Source organism: Carettochelys insculpta, chromosome 10 (assembly GCF_033958435.1).
Source record: "Carettochelys insculpta isolate YL-2023 chromosome 10, ASM3395843v1, whole genome shotgun sequence".
NCBI classification, from domain to species: domain Eukaryota; kingdom Metazoa; phylum Chordata; order Testudines; family Carettochelyidae; genus Carettochelys; species Carettochelys insculpta.
In genome coordinates, this window is record NC_134146.1 from 29,878,983 (window position 1) to 29,895,950 (window position 16,968).

Here is a 16,968-nt window from a genome sequence, read left to right on the forward strand (position 1 = left end):
CTACTCTCCAATTTGCTCACCTTGATCTTTTTTTCTGATTTGTCCTCCTTGATTACTGTTTTTGGGTCTCTATGCCTTAAATATCGAGTCTGTTCTGGTGTGGCTATGGACTGAAGAAGTGGGTCTGTCCCATGAAAGCTCAGCACCTAATTATTTTGTTAGTCTTTAAAGTGCTACTTGACTGCTTTTTTGTTTTTATTTATGATCAGTAGTTTGTAAAGATCTAACAAACTTCTTCTCCACATACGTAGAGATGCAGTGCTGATATTTGCCTGGACAAGCAAGGTGTTGAATTTGTCCAGGCTACCCTGTTCACATCTATACTTCTGGGAAAGGGGCTTAGACGTAGCGTGTCTAGTAGGGACATGCTATATTAAACGTTAAGGGTGCTCCTGTCAACTCCAATATGCCTCGCAGTCACAAGTTGATGGGAGTGTGTCTCCTATCAACCTCCCACAGTGGGGCTGCACCAGAAGTTGGACTTAAGGCATGTTGACTTTAGCCACGCAATTCTTATAGCTGGAGTTGTATATCTTAGGTAGAATTTCTTTTGTAGTGTAGACCTGGCCTAAGATAGTGGCAAAGATCTAGATAAATGGCTCTTCAGAGGGATGGCTGACTAACATCCTAACATAAGAAGTGGCCAGATCCACTGGAATCCTGTGATATCCAATTATGGCACCTCTGACCTTGGACTATGAATGAAAGTTGGAAGTTAACAAAAGTTGAAAAGAATCTTAAAGGTCATGAGGGAGGTGGAGGAAGGGATGGGAATGAGGGGAAGAAAAAATGTTAATGCCAGAATGAACAAAGCAGGGAGAGTGCAAACAGAAAAAAACCGCATGTGGCAAAAATGCAAGAGTGGAAAAGGAAATGGCAGAGAAAGTGCACATATTTGAGCTAATATTTCCAGAAGTGGCTACTGATTTTAGACAACTTGAAACACCCTAGGCCTGATTGGCAGAAATGCTGAGCACCTGTAACGCTACAGGCCTTAATAGGAGGGGAGAGTGCTCAGCACCTGGGGAAAGTCACACCGCAAGTGTCTTAAGTTAGGTACCACAAACCAGGGGTCACATTTCAAAGCTTGGACTTTGAATTCAATGGTGTTACAAGAAGGTGTATGGGTGATGGCAGGAAAATAATATTCTTCACTGTAGCCTCTTTTCAAAGGCCAGTGCTGTACCTCATTTCTCTGTGTGGCTGCATCCCTGAAGAGCTGGGAAGTTACAGTTAATTCCCGTTTCCCAATCACTGCTTCTCTTTGCATGAAGTCAAAGCCTATATTAAGCAGCATGAGGGCACATTCCCTCAGGAACTTCCAGGACTTTCACAGGCCTCTATCCTGAGAAAAGTCAGTTACTCATTTGAATGTGGTTAATAAGGAAATGGAGTTGTTCTCTGAGGACTGCAAGACTCCAAATCAATCATTTTCCATTCACCCATGACAAGAACAGTTGCAATTTGCAAGAAAAAGTGAGCATTCTAGAACATGGAATATACTCCTGGAGGATTTGGAATAGACGCTACTTCTTGGAGTACAAAAAGGATTGAGGGAAGTGGTTTTGGTTTCCCTGGTTGCCAGATGAGCGTATAGAGTACAGAATGGTGTGAACCTTTTTCTCAATTGTTCTGTATCCCTTTCCCCATCAACTCTAGTGTCCAGGTCCCGACTGTCCTTAGGACTAAGGTTTCTTACTTACAGCTCTGTAGATCAGGGGTAACTCCAATTATTTCACTGGAGTTACAAGAAGGGAAAACCCATGCAAATGGCAACAGTACCAGGCCTTTGCTTTATCAGCTTCTGAAAGTACAAGTAGCTGCTAAATATATCAGACACATGCATAATCAGGTACTCTCCATACATAAAGCTGCTATTGGAGAGGTACGTTTACTGCATAATTTTATCATTAAAGGATTTTAGAACCTTCTAAGAACATTTGTCTTTTGTAAAAGGCCAATTGTCTGGCCAGCTCCTACTGGGCCAAACTAGAGCGCACAGGAACAAAGCAGGGGCAGTGCTAAAACACTGGCATGCTCAATCCAAAGGAGCACATATATTCTGAATCAGTGACAGTTTCTTGTTTTTTTTTTAATTTCTCAAAAGAAACAAGGCACTGAGATGCAAAGAGATGTGTTAATGCAACATATCTTGAGACTTACTTCCCAGTCAGGGAATGTTTCCTACTACAACCACAGCATGAACGAATGCATTCCTATGAGACATCTCCTGGTCTAGTGGTTGAGATAGCTTGACAGACAAAAACTCTGAGTTCTGGTCCATGCTCTGTGATTTTGAGCAAGTCACTATCTTTCTGGTGTTTGGCTCAACCTTCTGTAAAATAGACAGACCCTCAGAAGGGTGCTGCAAGACTCAAATATCTAATGACCATCAGTACTGTAAAATCCTCAGAAGTACAAACTATGTTTTTGATTGTTGTTATAAAATCATATTAGGGCATTAAAGTGAATATTCTCTACATACAGACTATTCATAGAAAAAAGTTACACATATACAAAGGGACTGCACTATGACTGTTTTGGGTACCATTATTTTGAACCCCCTCTGTATTGTGTACTCAAAGTCTCAAGATACATAGGATTTAAATTTCTATCATATTGCACATGAAAAAATTTCACCTAAATCAATGTAATATATTAAGAATTTGGAGGTTAATAGCTGGAATCTCAGACCTGGAAATGGAGGTTTTTTTAAACTATCTATAAAATAAATAATTTTGAGTCCTCTAGCCAATTTCTTTCACTGTTGATGGCAGCAGGAAGTGAACACAGAATCAAAACACACTGAGGATTCTAATGTGAAACATTGATTTACCAAGTTCAAACCTACAATCTCTAGTCCTGTTTGAATTTTTACCAAGTTGTTTCTTTTGTCTGAGAATGATCTAGTTTTAAACAGCAAACAGAAACCAAAATATGCCAACCAATTTGTTTCAAATGTTCTAAAGAAACACTTTGGCCATGTCTACACAAGAAGCCTCTGTCGACAGATGTCACTGTCAGAAGGGATTACCCAGCAAGACTTCTGTCAGATTGCTTTTTATATCTACTTTTTGTGTGTAGATGCAATCTGCTCTGTCTACAGAGACCAACCGGACTGCCTGGCCCTCTCTTGACAGGGCAGCTGACCTGACGCTCTGCACGCAGGGCTGCCTAGTGAAGTGGAAGCCCTGTCTGTCAACATAAGGTCTCCAGAGCCTCTACAAAGCTGTTTTGTCAACAGGACACAGTTGAGAAAGATGTTATACTTGAATGCAGAGAGGTATAACACTGCTGCTGGATGTGCCGGGTTTTGTTGACCAGCTGTCGACAAAGCTTATTGTGTGTAGATGCTCCGCGGGTTTCTCCAACAAAAGTCCAGTTTTGCCAGAAAATCTCTTGTGTAGATGTAGCCTTTATGTTCTTACTTTCAGGCACTTCTTCAGAAAGACTCAGAGCCCGGCACAATGTAACATTTATGCCCTCAAGATGTTAGTGATCTTTTCAGGTATTCTAAATTCAGACTTTTAAATGTCTTGTTGCTAAAATATGGTCTTTATTTCCTTATATTCTAAGATTATCAGAGTCCAAATCCTAAAAGCTCCACTAATTTCAATGCAAATTGCTGGTGCTCAGTACAAGGCCCTAAGAAAGAAAAATATTATCAGAGAGGACTTTTCTTATTGCTGTTTGTTTAGGCCTTATTTTATTTAGGCACATTTACACATACTGGTTTGCTTGGTCAGGCATGGACTCAATCTAGATTTTAAAGCAACCTTCATCATGAAGTAAGCTGGAATCTCAAGCTGCCAGCAACTTCGTCACTGCTGCATGCTTCTCATCATGCTTTCTAACATTGCCCTCTGCAGAAGGCAACACACTTTAAGTCTTATCTCTTTTTCCTCCTTCATCCCCATTTGGGCAAATATGTGAAATGTCCACACAGCGTGGAGACGGAGAAAATTCATTGCTGCTATATCTCCAAGCAGGGATAGATTTGTCCCACTGTCTTGGAGTTAATAAACCAGACGCACCATGCCCTGTAACACTGTAGATGTCCATGAAAGGCTGAAAGCAAAGAAACAAATCCAAGTGAGCCAATAAATGGCTTGTTGTACAGGTTCGAACTCCCTGGTCTGGCAATGTGGAGACTTGACTTGTCCTGGACAAGAGAATTTGTCTGACCAAGGGAGGCCCCTGCCACCAGCCCCCAAGCCCAGCTGCTGCCAGATTCCTGGGTGGCCCCATACGCTGCAGGATCTCCATGCTCAGTTCTGGTCCCACTTTTTGTGAGGACTTCAGCCCTGGCCCAGCTTCCCATGGGCTACCAGGGACTGAGGTGTGGCTCTGGCCCCAGCCATGCACTCCCCCATCCGTACTGCCAACTCTGTTGCCCCTGGCCAGCCCTCCTGCCATTGAACTCCCAGGCTGTGGTCCAAGAGCATGCCAGAGCAAAGAGTGCTGGGTTTTGGGAGTGTAACATGTATTAGTTGCATCTCAAGGGAAATCACCACCCCAACTGTTAAGTTTAGCTAAGCAATAAACAACTGAAAGCACGTTCTTATAATGGGAAACATCAGGCAACCTGAGCAACCCATTCCACCTATGAAGATACCAAATATAGTAGGCAATCTGATCTGCCTATATTTTATCACTGCCAGAAAAAAAAGCATACAAGGAATCTGGTTACATTAAAATTAGCAGTTCTGAGTCAAATGCAAGCCATTTCTTCCAGTCCAAAGGGGAACTGTTGCCTCCTCTCTGGGCTTGCCAAACACATGCAGCAAGGACATTCTCAGCTGGAAACTGTGGCCTGGGCCAACATGGACATTTCTATTGCCCTTCCCTTACCTGGCCACTCCACATCTGCAACTTACTCCCGTGACTGTGAAGTGTTTTGGTCATACTCATCTACATGCCCACATTCACTCTAATCCAAGTATTTGATTTAGCTTTCCAGACTGTCTGCACATAGAAAAATGTTACACTGCAATGGTTAGATCTTCCCCTCATTTGTTACTGCTACTTAAGGCAGGGGTGTGCAGAATGGGGGTGGGGGGGAGGCCACCTCAGAGCAGGCGTGAAATTTCATAAGGGGAGTGCAGCATGATTGGCTGCTGGATCTCAGGCTCATCCATCTCATTAAACATTTGAAATATGTTACTGGTTTTATGTAAGTGTATTCACATTTATATACAGATTAATAAAGTTTTTACATTCTACATGATTATCTTCTTACATATACCAAAATATTTGTGGGGTTTTTTTTCATATAAACATATCTGAAATGTCCATTAGTTTGGACTACATCAGACATGTTGGGAAGGCCCTACTAACTGCAGGGACTAAAAGTGGGGCCCAGTGTAAAAAGTTTGTTCATCCCTAACTTAAGGCATAAGAGTCATGTTGTTCTTAGGGACCCACACTCTACACTGAATCATCCAGCCAGGTAAGACAGTCCATCAGAACCAGAAGCTTACTACCTATTGAATGGAAGTAATGAAGAAAAAACCCCTTTACCTGTTGCCTTTTCAGGATTATTGCACATGAAACACTGCCAGGTTCCTGCTTCCTCACTGTATCCAAATAAATCAAAGAACCTCACTTCTTCCAGATGCAGCTGTACTTGGTCCAGATCCTAGGATGATAATAAAAAAAAGTTCATAGTATGAACAATTTCCTCATCCCCAAATGTATTACTTGAAAAATGAAATCATGGGGATCAATGAGTCTACCTGACTAAAAAAATAAGACCCGAGTATTTACAATAGCATATGGTGAGTATTGAACAGGGGGAAAGAGGTGTTAAGACATAGTAGAGTCTGTTCTTTCTTATATTTGCGGCAGCAAACTGCCCACTTAGGTGGAGCTACTAAAAACAGGGTGTTCCTTTTATCAGACACAGCTGAAGCTGCAGTGCTTCAGAAGGCAGAATGTGGGGAGTTTTTGACACTCTTCACCATTCTTTACAGCTGTGCTCTCACTACTACCACCTGCCATAGCTTCCCTCTAGCTGCAACTTCTTTACTCTTTTCAGCTTCTCTTCAGTGCTTCTTTTTTCTGTGACCAACTAGCCTCCAGTGATCTCTAGTGACACTGCTGGGAATGGTCTCCCTTTTACATGGATATGTGGCCACAGCAGCGTTAACCAGTGAATGTCTTTTTAAAGACAGACAAGAGGGTTTTATTTACCTCTGATGAGCTGCACTAACATTATGAGGTTTCACTCCAAAACAGGAGCAGCAGTAACAGGACAAACGAATCTCATTGAGACTGTATCTGCCGGTGACATTCTTATTGTCCCAGCTAGAATTGTAAGCTAAGAGAGAATTGTGCATTTTAAAAGCATATTTACTATCTTGATTCAATCTACAGATATTGTACGTGCAGGGATTAACTTCATGTTTAGAGCTACAGAACTCTCCCGTGGGCTTTTGGTTGATGCCATGTAAGTCAGGCCAATTTAACACACATTTTTGAGTATAATAGAAGTTCCAACTGAACAAAGCCTGGGGTTAAGCAATACTAACCAAGCTAGTTATTACAAATACAAAAGGAAAATTCTGGGTTTGCTCAGAAAAGTCTACTGAAGTATTTGTGTGGGCCTAGCCTACACTCTGCCAAAGTGTTTGCAGCCCCAACAGCATGCCCAGGGAGTTTGTAAAATGCCTTCTCCTGCCAAGAGTTTTAGTTAAATTCACCACACAAGGCATACAAAGTATACACAGGCTTGTTGGACCCTCTTCATGGGACCCTATCCCAAAACCTCTACCAAGCAAAACAGAAAAGCTAGTTCAGCTGCTCATAGCTTTCCAAAGAGATCCAGCAACACAATCTCTTTCCCCAGGTCTCTAAGTGGGGAAAAAGTCAGGGTTTGGTTACTTCCCTTTCTTTCCTGCTTTGGGGTCTTTTAGTATTGTCCCAGGAAAAGCAGGAATGGGTAGTTTTGGCCCAGGACATTTTCCTAATAAAACTTAAAGAATAGTTTCTCAAACTGGGGGGCATGAGGCAACCCAGCCCCACCCCTGCATTTCCTCCACCCAAAGAAAGAGCCGGCCTTTGCTTCTGGCTCTCAGCCCCTGTTATTTTACTTTGGTGACCTGGTGCAATCGCTATAAAAAGCAGGCAGCTGGTGAAGACCCACATGCAAAGGTAAGTGAGGGTGGGCTGCGGTGGCAGGGAGAGGAAGAGGAGGATGAGGTTAGATATGGGGGGCTGGGGGTGCCTGGCTCAGATAAGGGGGATGCAGTAAGAACAGGGGGCTGGTGGTGCCTGGTTTTGTGAGAGGGGAGGGGCTCAGATAGAGCGCTTGGGTGGCTGACCAGCTTGCAGGATTCATGGGGCTTGGGCACGGGCACTGGCCCTGGCATTGCAGGGCTCAGGCAGCGTGGGCGGGTGGCTGGCCCAGGCAGTGTGGGGTTTGGGTGGGAGGTTCAGGTGGCTGGCCTGCAGCTGTGGTGGGCGGCTGGTGGGTGAGCAGGTGGCTGGTCCCAGTGGTGTGGGACTCGGGCAGGTGGCTGTGGCAGCGCAGGTCTCAGATGGGCGGGGCAGCTGGTATGGGGCTCAGGCAGCTGGTCAGCTGGGGCTGCACCAGGCACCCACAAGAGGCCAAGGAATACTACTTGTGCTTATTTTTAATTTTAAAGAACATTTTTATATCAAGTTCTTTTTATTGTAAATTACTAATTGAATTTTTTGTTAAAAGGGGGGTCAGATGATGGTAAAGAAGGGGTGGCATGAAGGTTTCTCAAAAATCAAAAGTGCCGAAAAGTTTGGGAACCACTGCCTTGAAACCACTATTCCAGTTGTGGATTGCTGGACTGCAGCTGCATTCTAGCCTTGCTTATTTCCTAGCCATGCCTTCAGAGCAGGGGTAGGCGAGATCTGGCCCACCTAACATTTGGTTCTGGCCCACATACTATTTATACCCTGCTGCCGGGGCTAGCAGTGAGAACTGGGAGCCATGGGCTTTTCAAATAGCTGTAGGAACCCCAGATGGCAGTAGCAGTGGTGTCTGGGAGCAGAGCCCAGGGCCCTTTAAGTCAGTGCTATTTAAAGAGCTCACAGCCCTTGCTGCTATCATACTTCCTGGCCACTGCTTGGGGTTCCTGTGGCTATTTTTAAAAGCCCACAGCTCCCAGTCCCCGTTACTACACTGGCAGTGGGATCTAAGTAATATATGGGCTCTGCCCCAGCAAAAATTACTGCCCACCCTACTCTAGAGCAAAGGCGACAAGAGGAGCCAGCTCCCAGGCCATTCAGGGATCCTCCATGTTGAGGGAATCCCCAATCCCCAGCTGCCTGGATCCCCTGGCTTTAAAGATTCTTTGTGTGTGTGAGGCGCAGGGGACAGAGAAAAGAGATTGTATTGCAGCCCATTGTTTTCTCAACAAAGGACTATAACCTGTATCTCTAAGAGGAAGATAAAAATGTTTGAGGAGCCTCTCCCTCTAGAAAAAAGCTCATCTCCACCAGCTGCTGAGTTTGTAACAGACACAAGCACAAACACTAGATAGAGGGACATCTGTAAAAACACACATTTATTGTCCCGTGGAGGGAGGGCTACCAAAGAAGCACAGCAGAAAAACTGGCTAATTATAAACACAATTTCCACCAGCAGACAGAGAACAAAGAAAGATTCTTCTCTGTCCAAAAGGTGCTGGAACATAGAAGTGTTTCCCAGCACATCAAGAAAAAAGTTTTAAAACCATCTTGCCTAACAGGAAATAGCTATATAAGGCCTGTAGAAGCAAGAGGAACTTCCCTGTCATCATCAGTGACATGTGCGTTCACAGGGGGCCATACGGCCCCAGCAAATCCACACACCACTGCCCCCATGCTCACTGTCAGTGCTGCACCACATTGCTTCCAATGAGTACAGGGTCCTCCCCTGGAGCGTGAGAGCAGTGTGAGCTTCCTAGCTCATGCTGTTCCTAGGCTGCACCATTCTGGGGTGGGGAGGAACCGCCCCGCACACGCCAGAAACGGCAGCTGGGGATGGAGCAGAGGCAGGGGCCAGGACATAGGCGAGGCAGGGAGAAGCATGGACTGCATGAGGAATACATTCCTCTTCCCTCAGCATGGAATCCTGTTGGTTCCAAAATTTCTGAAATAGTTTCTTTGGTCTGAGGACTGCACCAAGCATCCCTCAGGTTTAGCATACTCAGGCTGTCTATGTCTGGGTTGCTTTCCTTCCTTCACTGAAAGTGGCAAGTAAAGTTTGACTACTGTGCTTACTGACTACCCTTCACGTACCAGTGGGACTAACTCTTCTCCTAAAGGCAAGTCCTGTCAATTCATGGCCTTCAGCAGGCTGCTTTACTCTGAAATTGGAGAGCTCTCGCTACACTGACCGTATCTGTTCAGCTGACTTGTCAATGGCAGGACAGTTGGTAGCTCCTTGGGCAGGAACCACCTCACATTTCTCAGAGGGACACTCAGGCACAATGGCCTGAGGCAACAGAACATAAGCAGGATGGTGTTAGAAAACCAAACAGAATAGGACATGCCCTGCTAGTATCTGGAAGTCTTTGGTCCCTTGTATCAGTGAAGGAGAAGGTTCCAAGAAGAGGACCCAAGCAAAGGAATGGGCAATAAAGGTGCCCAGAGAGTTGTGGTCCTCTCTGCCATCATGTGAATTCTTTGCCATAGTCACTCACTGGAAAGCTGGGCACCAGGGAGCTGATGCCTCCTCCAGCACACCCCCAGTGTTTTCATGTCCCCCAGTGTGGCGACATGAGCTGTGAGTGTCAAGGTTGTAAGGAAAATAAAAATTAGATCCAGAGAGTAGTTGCCTTCTCTGTGCTGTCAAAACCACCCCTTGGATGGCTGGGGCATGTTGGCCATGGTGCCAGAGGATGAGGAATAGGGTCAAGAAAAATCTGCATTGTAATTAGCAGTGGCTTGAAATAAGCCATCTTGTGAAGTGGGAGGGCAATCAAACTTTTGGGGCAAGAGATTTACCTGTCACTCACTTGCAAACTCAGCTTACCATAGGGCCAGGACCAGTCCCCAAATCCTTCAAGTGGGCCAACAGGCAACCCCTTCTGGCAGGGATCCTGAAGATTTGTCTCCATGCATTTCCCCTTCCCAATGCATCTCCTAGTTCCACCTACTGCCCCATGCCAGGCTTCCTGCTAATCCTTGAGGCCACATCCCTCAGGGAAGGCAGCTTGCAGAAAGGGGAACAATGGGGGAAAGAGGACAGAGCAGGGGCAGGAAGAGATGGAACAGGGGGTGGGCTTGACGTAAGTGTATGGTCACACAACACACATGTCCCAGGGCTACAGCAGCTGTGTCCGGGCCAGACTCTGAATGTGTTCAGGCTGTAGCTAGCCTCCAAGCTGTAAATTTGAGATTCCGGGTGTAGTGACTACCCAGCTTTGAAAATGGGGCATTATTTATTGATGAATAAGGTGATTTACTGAGTGAATAAATGGAATGAATGGAAATGACAATTGCTTAATAATGTTAATTATTTTCTTGCAAAACTACTCTGCAAAGCAATCTGAAGGAATCACACTGTGTTCAGTTACTCTTCTGACAAATGACAGCATGAGTCAGCACAATGGATTTTGCAATGAGTATGTAACTGGTTCTGTCTTTTATAACATAGCCTGTGTTCTCTGATAAAGAAGTGTGAAGCAACTGACTGGAAATTTGTGAGGACATACATCTGGAAATACTTTATTTCTGGCAAATTTTAAACGGTGTTGTATAAATATTTTTTGTGGCATGACCATACAGCTACATAAGATTCTTTGTGTGGTGCTAGGTATTTATGATAGTGGCCGAAAATCTGTAGCCAGTTACCATGATACAAATCTGAAGCAATTCTACAAGAGTCAATACTCTGCTTTCAAGTATTCCAGCATTAATCTCCAGTAACTCATTGTCTTTACTGAGTTCCTCCAGCCTTGCACGGGTGTAAGGAAAAAGCAAAATTTAACTATATTAGCTTACTCTGAATTTACATTTGTGCAACTGAGAGCAGTGTTCATTCACTGTATGCTCCTTGGGGCAGTAGTGGTCTCTGACTCAGGCCAGGTCTACACTAGACTTTAAAGTTGACTGTAGATACGTAATTCCAGCTATGGCGATTATGTAGCTGTAATTGACTTATCTGGAATCAACTTACCTGGCCATCCTCACAGAGGGAGGTCAATGGGAGAGTTTCTCCCATCGACCTCCCTTTCTCTTTGTGATATTGAGTACAGGGATCAACTGTTGAGTCCTGATTTCACGTGTCCCTACTAGATGCACAGAACCAAACCCTGGAAAATTGACCTTGACTAAGTCAGTCTTCTGGGTAGTAAAGATATACCCTCAGGTTGATATCTCAGCTACATTACGGTCACTGAGAAAACTCTCATTGATTCCAAATGAGCTAGGATTTCACCCTATGGCTATATCTACATTAGCCCCCACCTGCCTTTCCAAAGGGGGATGCTAATGAGACACTTTGGGATATGCTAATGAAGTGCTGCCATGAATATGCAGTGCCTAATTAGTATAATGGTGGCGGCAGTGATTCGAAAATGCCACTTCCAAATCGCGCACCACCTGTGTAGACGGGGGCCTTTTGAAAGGACCCCCCCAGTCTTTGACAGCCCCTTATTCCTATTTGGTTTTAGGAGTAAGGTGCTTTTGAAGACTGGGGGGTCCTTTTGAAAGGCCCTGTCCACACGGGTGGCACATGATTTGAAAGCGGCATTTCCAAATTGCTGCGGCCTCCATTATGCTAATTAGGCATGGGATATTCATGGCAGAACCTCATTAGCATATCCCAAAGTGTCTCATTAGCATCCCCCTTTGGAAAGGCAGGAGCTAGTATAGGCATAGCCTACGTGTTTGTACAGCACACAGTCTAATGGGACCCTGGTTGTAGTGAAATCTTTAGATGCTACTACAATGCAAATAATGGGAATGAAAAATATTTCTCATATAGCACTTTCACCAAGGGATCTCAAAATATTTGTTAAAAGAGGATAAGATGAATAATGATGTAACAAGCAAATATCTCTCCATTTTTAATACTTTAGTACTGGAGGAGGAATAATATTCCTAGATACTAATACTTTTTTCAAATAATTCAAATATTTTCCACAATTATGTAAGCATTGTCAAACGTGTTCTGTTACTCTGGTTATTATAAAATGTTATTTTCAACAACTGTAAACCTCACAAGGCAAACACAAAGTAAGTCAAACACAAAATAACAAAGCAGAAAATAAATAAATATGTTAGTATCAGTAACAATGGCACTTACTTATTTAATCTGATTTATTTATATTTAGTTTTAAAAGACCTCTACCTAGGCTTCAGGCTCCCTAAGACTTCATTGATAACACACTAAAATCCCAGTAATATTGGGCATTCCAAAAGGAATTTAAAGGTCTTTACTTCTAGAAAACCCTACATGCATTTTTCAGGGCAATGCTTTAGTTCACCCAAATCTGTGACTGATGCAACTTGCGTCTCAGTGTGTTTGGACTGAGTGTATTTGGAAGCATGGTATCTGGTTTCCCCCTCACTTACATCACTTTAGCTGACGAAAACATCAGTAGCATCATTGGTTTGCCCATTCAAAACACTGAACCAGAGATAAAGTGTTCTAAAGAGCTGAAAGCAGCAAAACCCACATGACACAGAATTTTCTCTGAATTGTTTCCAGAGAGTTACTCATCCAAGATGATGCTTTCCTGGTTTTAGTGGGAGAATGATGTTCTCAACTGGCCTCCAAACAAAACAAATGAGCAGGCCAGCTGGGCACCCTTGAAGAGCCCAGGGAAGAGAGTAGGCCAACTGGCTTTTCTTGAATGTGTAGATTGTGCAATAATAGGCAAATAAATCTCTTATCCACATCTAATACACAATTCAAGATATCTGCCCTTCCTATGAACTGATGGGTCAGCAGGTGATATCTGTGATTATTACTTGTACAAAAGAACATAACACCAAGCACCATGCAACCGTTTCAGTGCACATCACATGCATCAAGCCTTAATATCCTTTAATGCAGGTGGGGAAACTGAGGCACAGAGTGTTTTAATCACTCACCCAAAGTCACAAAAATAAGACATTCTAAGAGCCAATATTAGACAAATCCAGCTCTTGTGTCTCCCTATTAAACATTATTGCTAAGAAATTATTTCCAAATAGTATTTATTTTAAGTGTGTTAAGAAAGGATTATGTTAACAAAACCTAAAATTGTTCACTGCAACCAGTTAATTGATCACAAAAATAGTGCGCCAAAAAAGAGAAAAATTTGATCCCTCTTTGGCATCCTTATTTCACAATGAAAGAGTACAATGCATGCAAACATATGTAGCAGAATAGAATCCTAGGGAATTAGGGCCTATTGATTGCATTCCAAACTGTTCCTATAAAACGAACCCATATTAAATGCAGCTACTTTCCCAATGTCACTCATACAGAGACACATATTCTGAATGATTCTGTGGAGATTGACATGTCTCCAGACTTCAAAAGTCATACCAAGTAACCGATGGACAAGTTGAGTAAGATCTTATCCATCTGCCTGCTGATTACTTGCAAAAGCTTTTCAAAATGCTGTAGGCTCATTCACCTGCACATCTACTAATGTGATATATGTCATCATGTGCCAGCAATATCTCTCTGTTGTGTATCTTGGACAAACCAGATTGTCCCTATGCAACACAATAAATGGACACATATTAGACATAAAGAAGAATGGAAACACACCAAAACCAGCAGAAGAACATTTTATCCTCCCTGGACATACAGGCTTTGTCTACACTAGAGTGATCTGTTGACAGAAGTGTCTGTTGGAAGATATCTTCGGACAGAACTTTTGCCAACAGATTAAAGCCAAGCAATCAAAAGGGTAAGCCGTTCTGTCGACAGAAAAAGGCTGGGCTGCCCAGCCACTCTCTTGACAAAACGGCCATGTCGACAGAGGGCCCCCCGCCCCGCAGAACATCCAGACTGGCTTTCTGTCAACAGAGTCTGTCGACAGAGGCATTCTGCCTCATGGGGGAGTGAGAGAATGCTATGGAAAGAAATGCCACATTCTGTCGATTTACTGTCGACAGAATGCCTCGGTAATGTGGCCACTCCGTGGGTTTTGTTGACAAAGCTCTCTAGTGTAGATATAGCCACAGTTACAGACTTGAAAGTTGCAGCCTCTTTTTGACAGTTTTTTGCTTAAGGATGGCAACATGAAACTGCTGAGCTGGAATTCATATGCAAATTTGACACCATCAGAATGAGTCTGAATAGGGACTGGGAATGGCTCTCTCTTTACAATAAGTAATTTTCCACTTTAGGTATTCTCAGTTTCCTATCCACATCCACCCTGAATTAGCTCCAATTTAACACTCCCATCTCTGTATCCCTACTATCTGTTTCTTTTTCTTTCACTTCATACATCTGATAAGGTTCCACTGTACTCCCTGTAGTTTTTGCTGAAACAGACTAACATGGCTACCTCTGAAATCTACTGGAATGTGTTAGAGGACAGTGAAATGTATTTTGTCCAAGGAAAAGATTGGTTCTTTAACCATTTTCAGAAACCCAGGCTGCATCTACACTACAAAATTTTCCCTTACTTCAAAGTAGGGTCCTCCTACTTCAAAGAAAAGCGTCTATACACCAAGAGCCCCTACTTCGAAGTCAGGAGACAGGACATGATGCAGGCAGGGGTCACATGGCCAACAAGCCCTTCCGGGCTACCAGCCAGCTGATACCTTAAAGGGCCCCTCACAACACCCCCACCCTGCACATGCTCAAGGCTGCCAGGCTGTAGACAGCAGAGCAGACCACGTGCTGGGGAGTAGAGTTCCACATCATGCCTGCCCAGGTGCTCCCCAAGGAGGACCTCCTCAGCACCACCCTAGGGAGGGGGCCTCTGGGCAGAGGGAAGGGGGCCCTGGTGGGGAGGGGGAAGGGGGAAGAGGGGTTCTGGTGGGGGAGAGGGCAAAGGGAAGGAGGGCCACCCAGTCTGGTGTTCATGGATGTGTCTTCCTTCCACTCCCACAGGTCATCCGCACCATCAACATGGGTGCTCCTGCAATACATCATCACCTTCTGGGACCTGGATGCCTCCCTTGCCAGGTTCACTGAGCTGGGGTTCCCCAGTTGTTTTGGAGCCCTGGATGGAACACACGTGACGATCTGGGCCCCAGATCACAGCAGTGCACCTACATTAACAGGAAGGGGTACCAACTGGTGGTACTCCAGGCCCTCGTGGACACAAGGGGCCATTTTCTGGACATCTGCGTGGGCTGGCCAGGTAGGGCCCATGACATCCAGATGTTCCAGAATTTGTGTCTGGGATGCCAGATGTAGGAGGCCACATACGCCCCCCCATGGGAACTCCCACTCAGGGACATCATGATGACCCCCTCTGCATTGTGGCTGATGCCACCTACCTGCTACACCCATGGCTCATATGGCCCTACTCTGGACACACCACCCTGGCCCAGGACACCTTCAACAGCCGCCTCAACCACACAAATGGCACAGTAGAGTGAGCGTCTGGGAGGCTGAAGGGGAGGTTTTGCAGCTTCCTCACAAGGCTGGATGTCAGCCTCCCAAATGTCCCTATGGTTGTTGCCACATGCTGTGCCCTCCACAATCTTGTGGATGGGAGGCAGGAGCCCTTTTACCAGAAGTGGGCTGTGGACCCAAGGGCCGGGTATGAACAGCTGCCTTGTGTCCCGTGCCGCCAGGTCCAGAGGGATGAGGTCAAGATCTGGGAGGCCTTGTGCCAGGCCTTTGCCCAGATCCTCCCAGTCACATTCTGCATTACAGGCCCCTGCTCCTCCATCTTTCATGCTCCCCCACCAAACATACCCCCTCTCTCTCCCTTCCCACCACTCCCTCACAACACACCAGGGACTCAGGGTCAGGGTGAGAATGATACATAGGACTGTTGGGGAATAAATGTATTTGAACAAGCAAAACAGAACATGTTTAACTATATACCGTGCAAGGAGGGAATGCCCCACGGGGGGCGGGGCGCTGGGGGGGTAACCGAACTTGGTGGGTGGCTGGCATGGGAGAAGGCTCAGTTGCCCAGTGGCGTGGAGGGCTGGGAGCTGTGGTGGGCATGGCTGCCTCTACCACCCTGGGTCTGGGGCCCCCTGCAAGGCTGGGACAGAGATGGGATCACAGGGAGGTAGGGATGGGGCAGGGGTGCCACAGGCTCAGCCTCTGCATGGTGTGCAGCGGGAGGAGGCAGTGGGGCTGGGGCAGATGTGCCCGCCCCGACCAGGAGTCACTGAGCCAGCTCAGTGTGGGTGGCCATAGATAGGTCTGCCACATGATGGGTGCCTTCAGGAGGGATGGCTGCAGGGGGCGGGTGGCTGCTGGAGGGGCAGCTGCTGATGGGGTGGCCCAGGAGGGCACCATATGGAGGGCAACAGTGGACTGGGCTGGTGAGGAGGTGGGAGATTGGGCAGGGCAGGTGGCCAAGGCTTGGGCCACGGTGTCTAGGCTGCTGGCCAGCCACACCCACACCTCCCACTCCATTGCTAGCCAGTCCCGAAGCCCGCCAGTCATTTCCTGCATGACCACCTGGTTGGCGGCTGCCTCCTTGTTCCACCAGTGCCATCTCCAAGTGGCCCAGTCGCAGTCATGGGGGGATGCAGGCTGGGGCAATGAGGCAGCCTCCCGGTCCCCTGCAGCTGTGGCCGGCTCCAATGGGCTGGAGCAGCACTGCAATAGCAGACATGTAGAAACACGAGGGGATGGGGGATAGCCCATGAGTGCTGTGTCCTAAACCCAGGGGCCCGGGGCCACCGCACTGCTAATCTCCACCCCACTCCCCTGCTGTCTGATGGTCCAGGCACCCCATAGAATCCCAGGTGCCAAGGGGTTCCTTCCTGGTGAGGTTCGGCCCATATTCGGTGCCCCTCTGTGTCTCTTTGTGGGGTAGAGAAGGGTAGCGTATTTTATTTTTAAATCTACTTCTCCATGTTAGT

The 16,968-nt window shown here is 45.8% G+C and overlaps 1 protein-coding gene and 1 long non-coding RNA gene across 7 annotated transcripts in view; one reads left to right on the forward strand and one right to left on the reverse strand.

Moving 5' to 3' along the window:
* VEPH1 (ventricular zone expressed PH domain containing 1) overlaps positions 1 to 16,968 on the reverse strand; it is a 168,996-nt gene that overhangs the window by 37,874 nt on the left and 114,154 nt on the right. For all 6 annotated transcript variants that reach the window (XM_075004264.1, XM_075004259.1, XM_075004261.1 and 3 more), the window contains one exon: positions 5,521 to 5,638. In XM_075004264.1, the coding sequence (XP_074860365.1) occupies positions 5,521 to 5,638 (118 nt within the window). The remainder of the gene's footprint in view (positions 1 to 5,520; positions 5,639 to 16,968) is intronic.
* LOC142018701 (uncharacterized) lies at positions 7,036 to 15,832 on the forward strand. Its single transcript, XR_012646890.1, has 3 exons — positions 7,036 to 7,152; positions 10,504 to 10,583; positions 15,023 to 15,832. It is a non-coding gene; the product is annotated as an uncharacterized LOC142018701 (long non-coding RNA).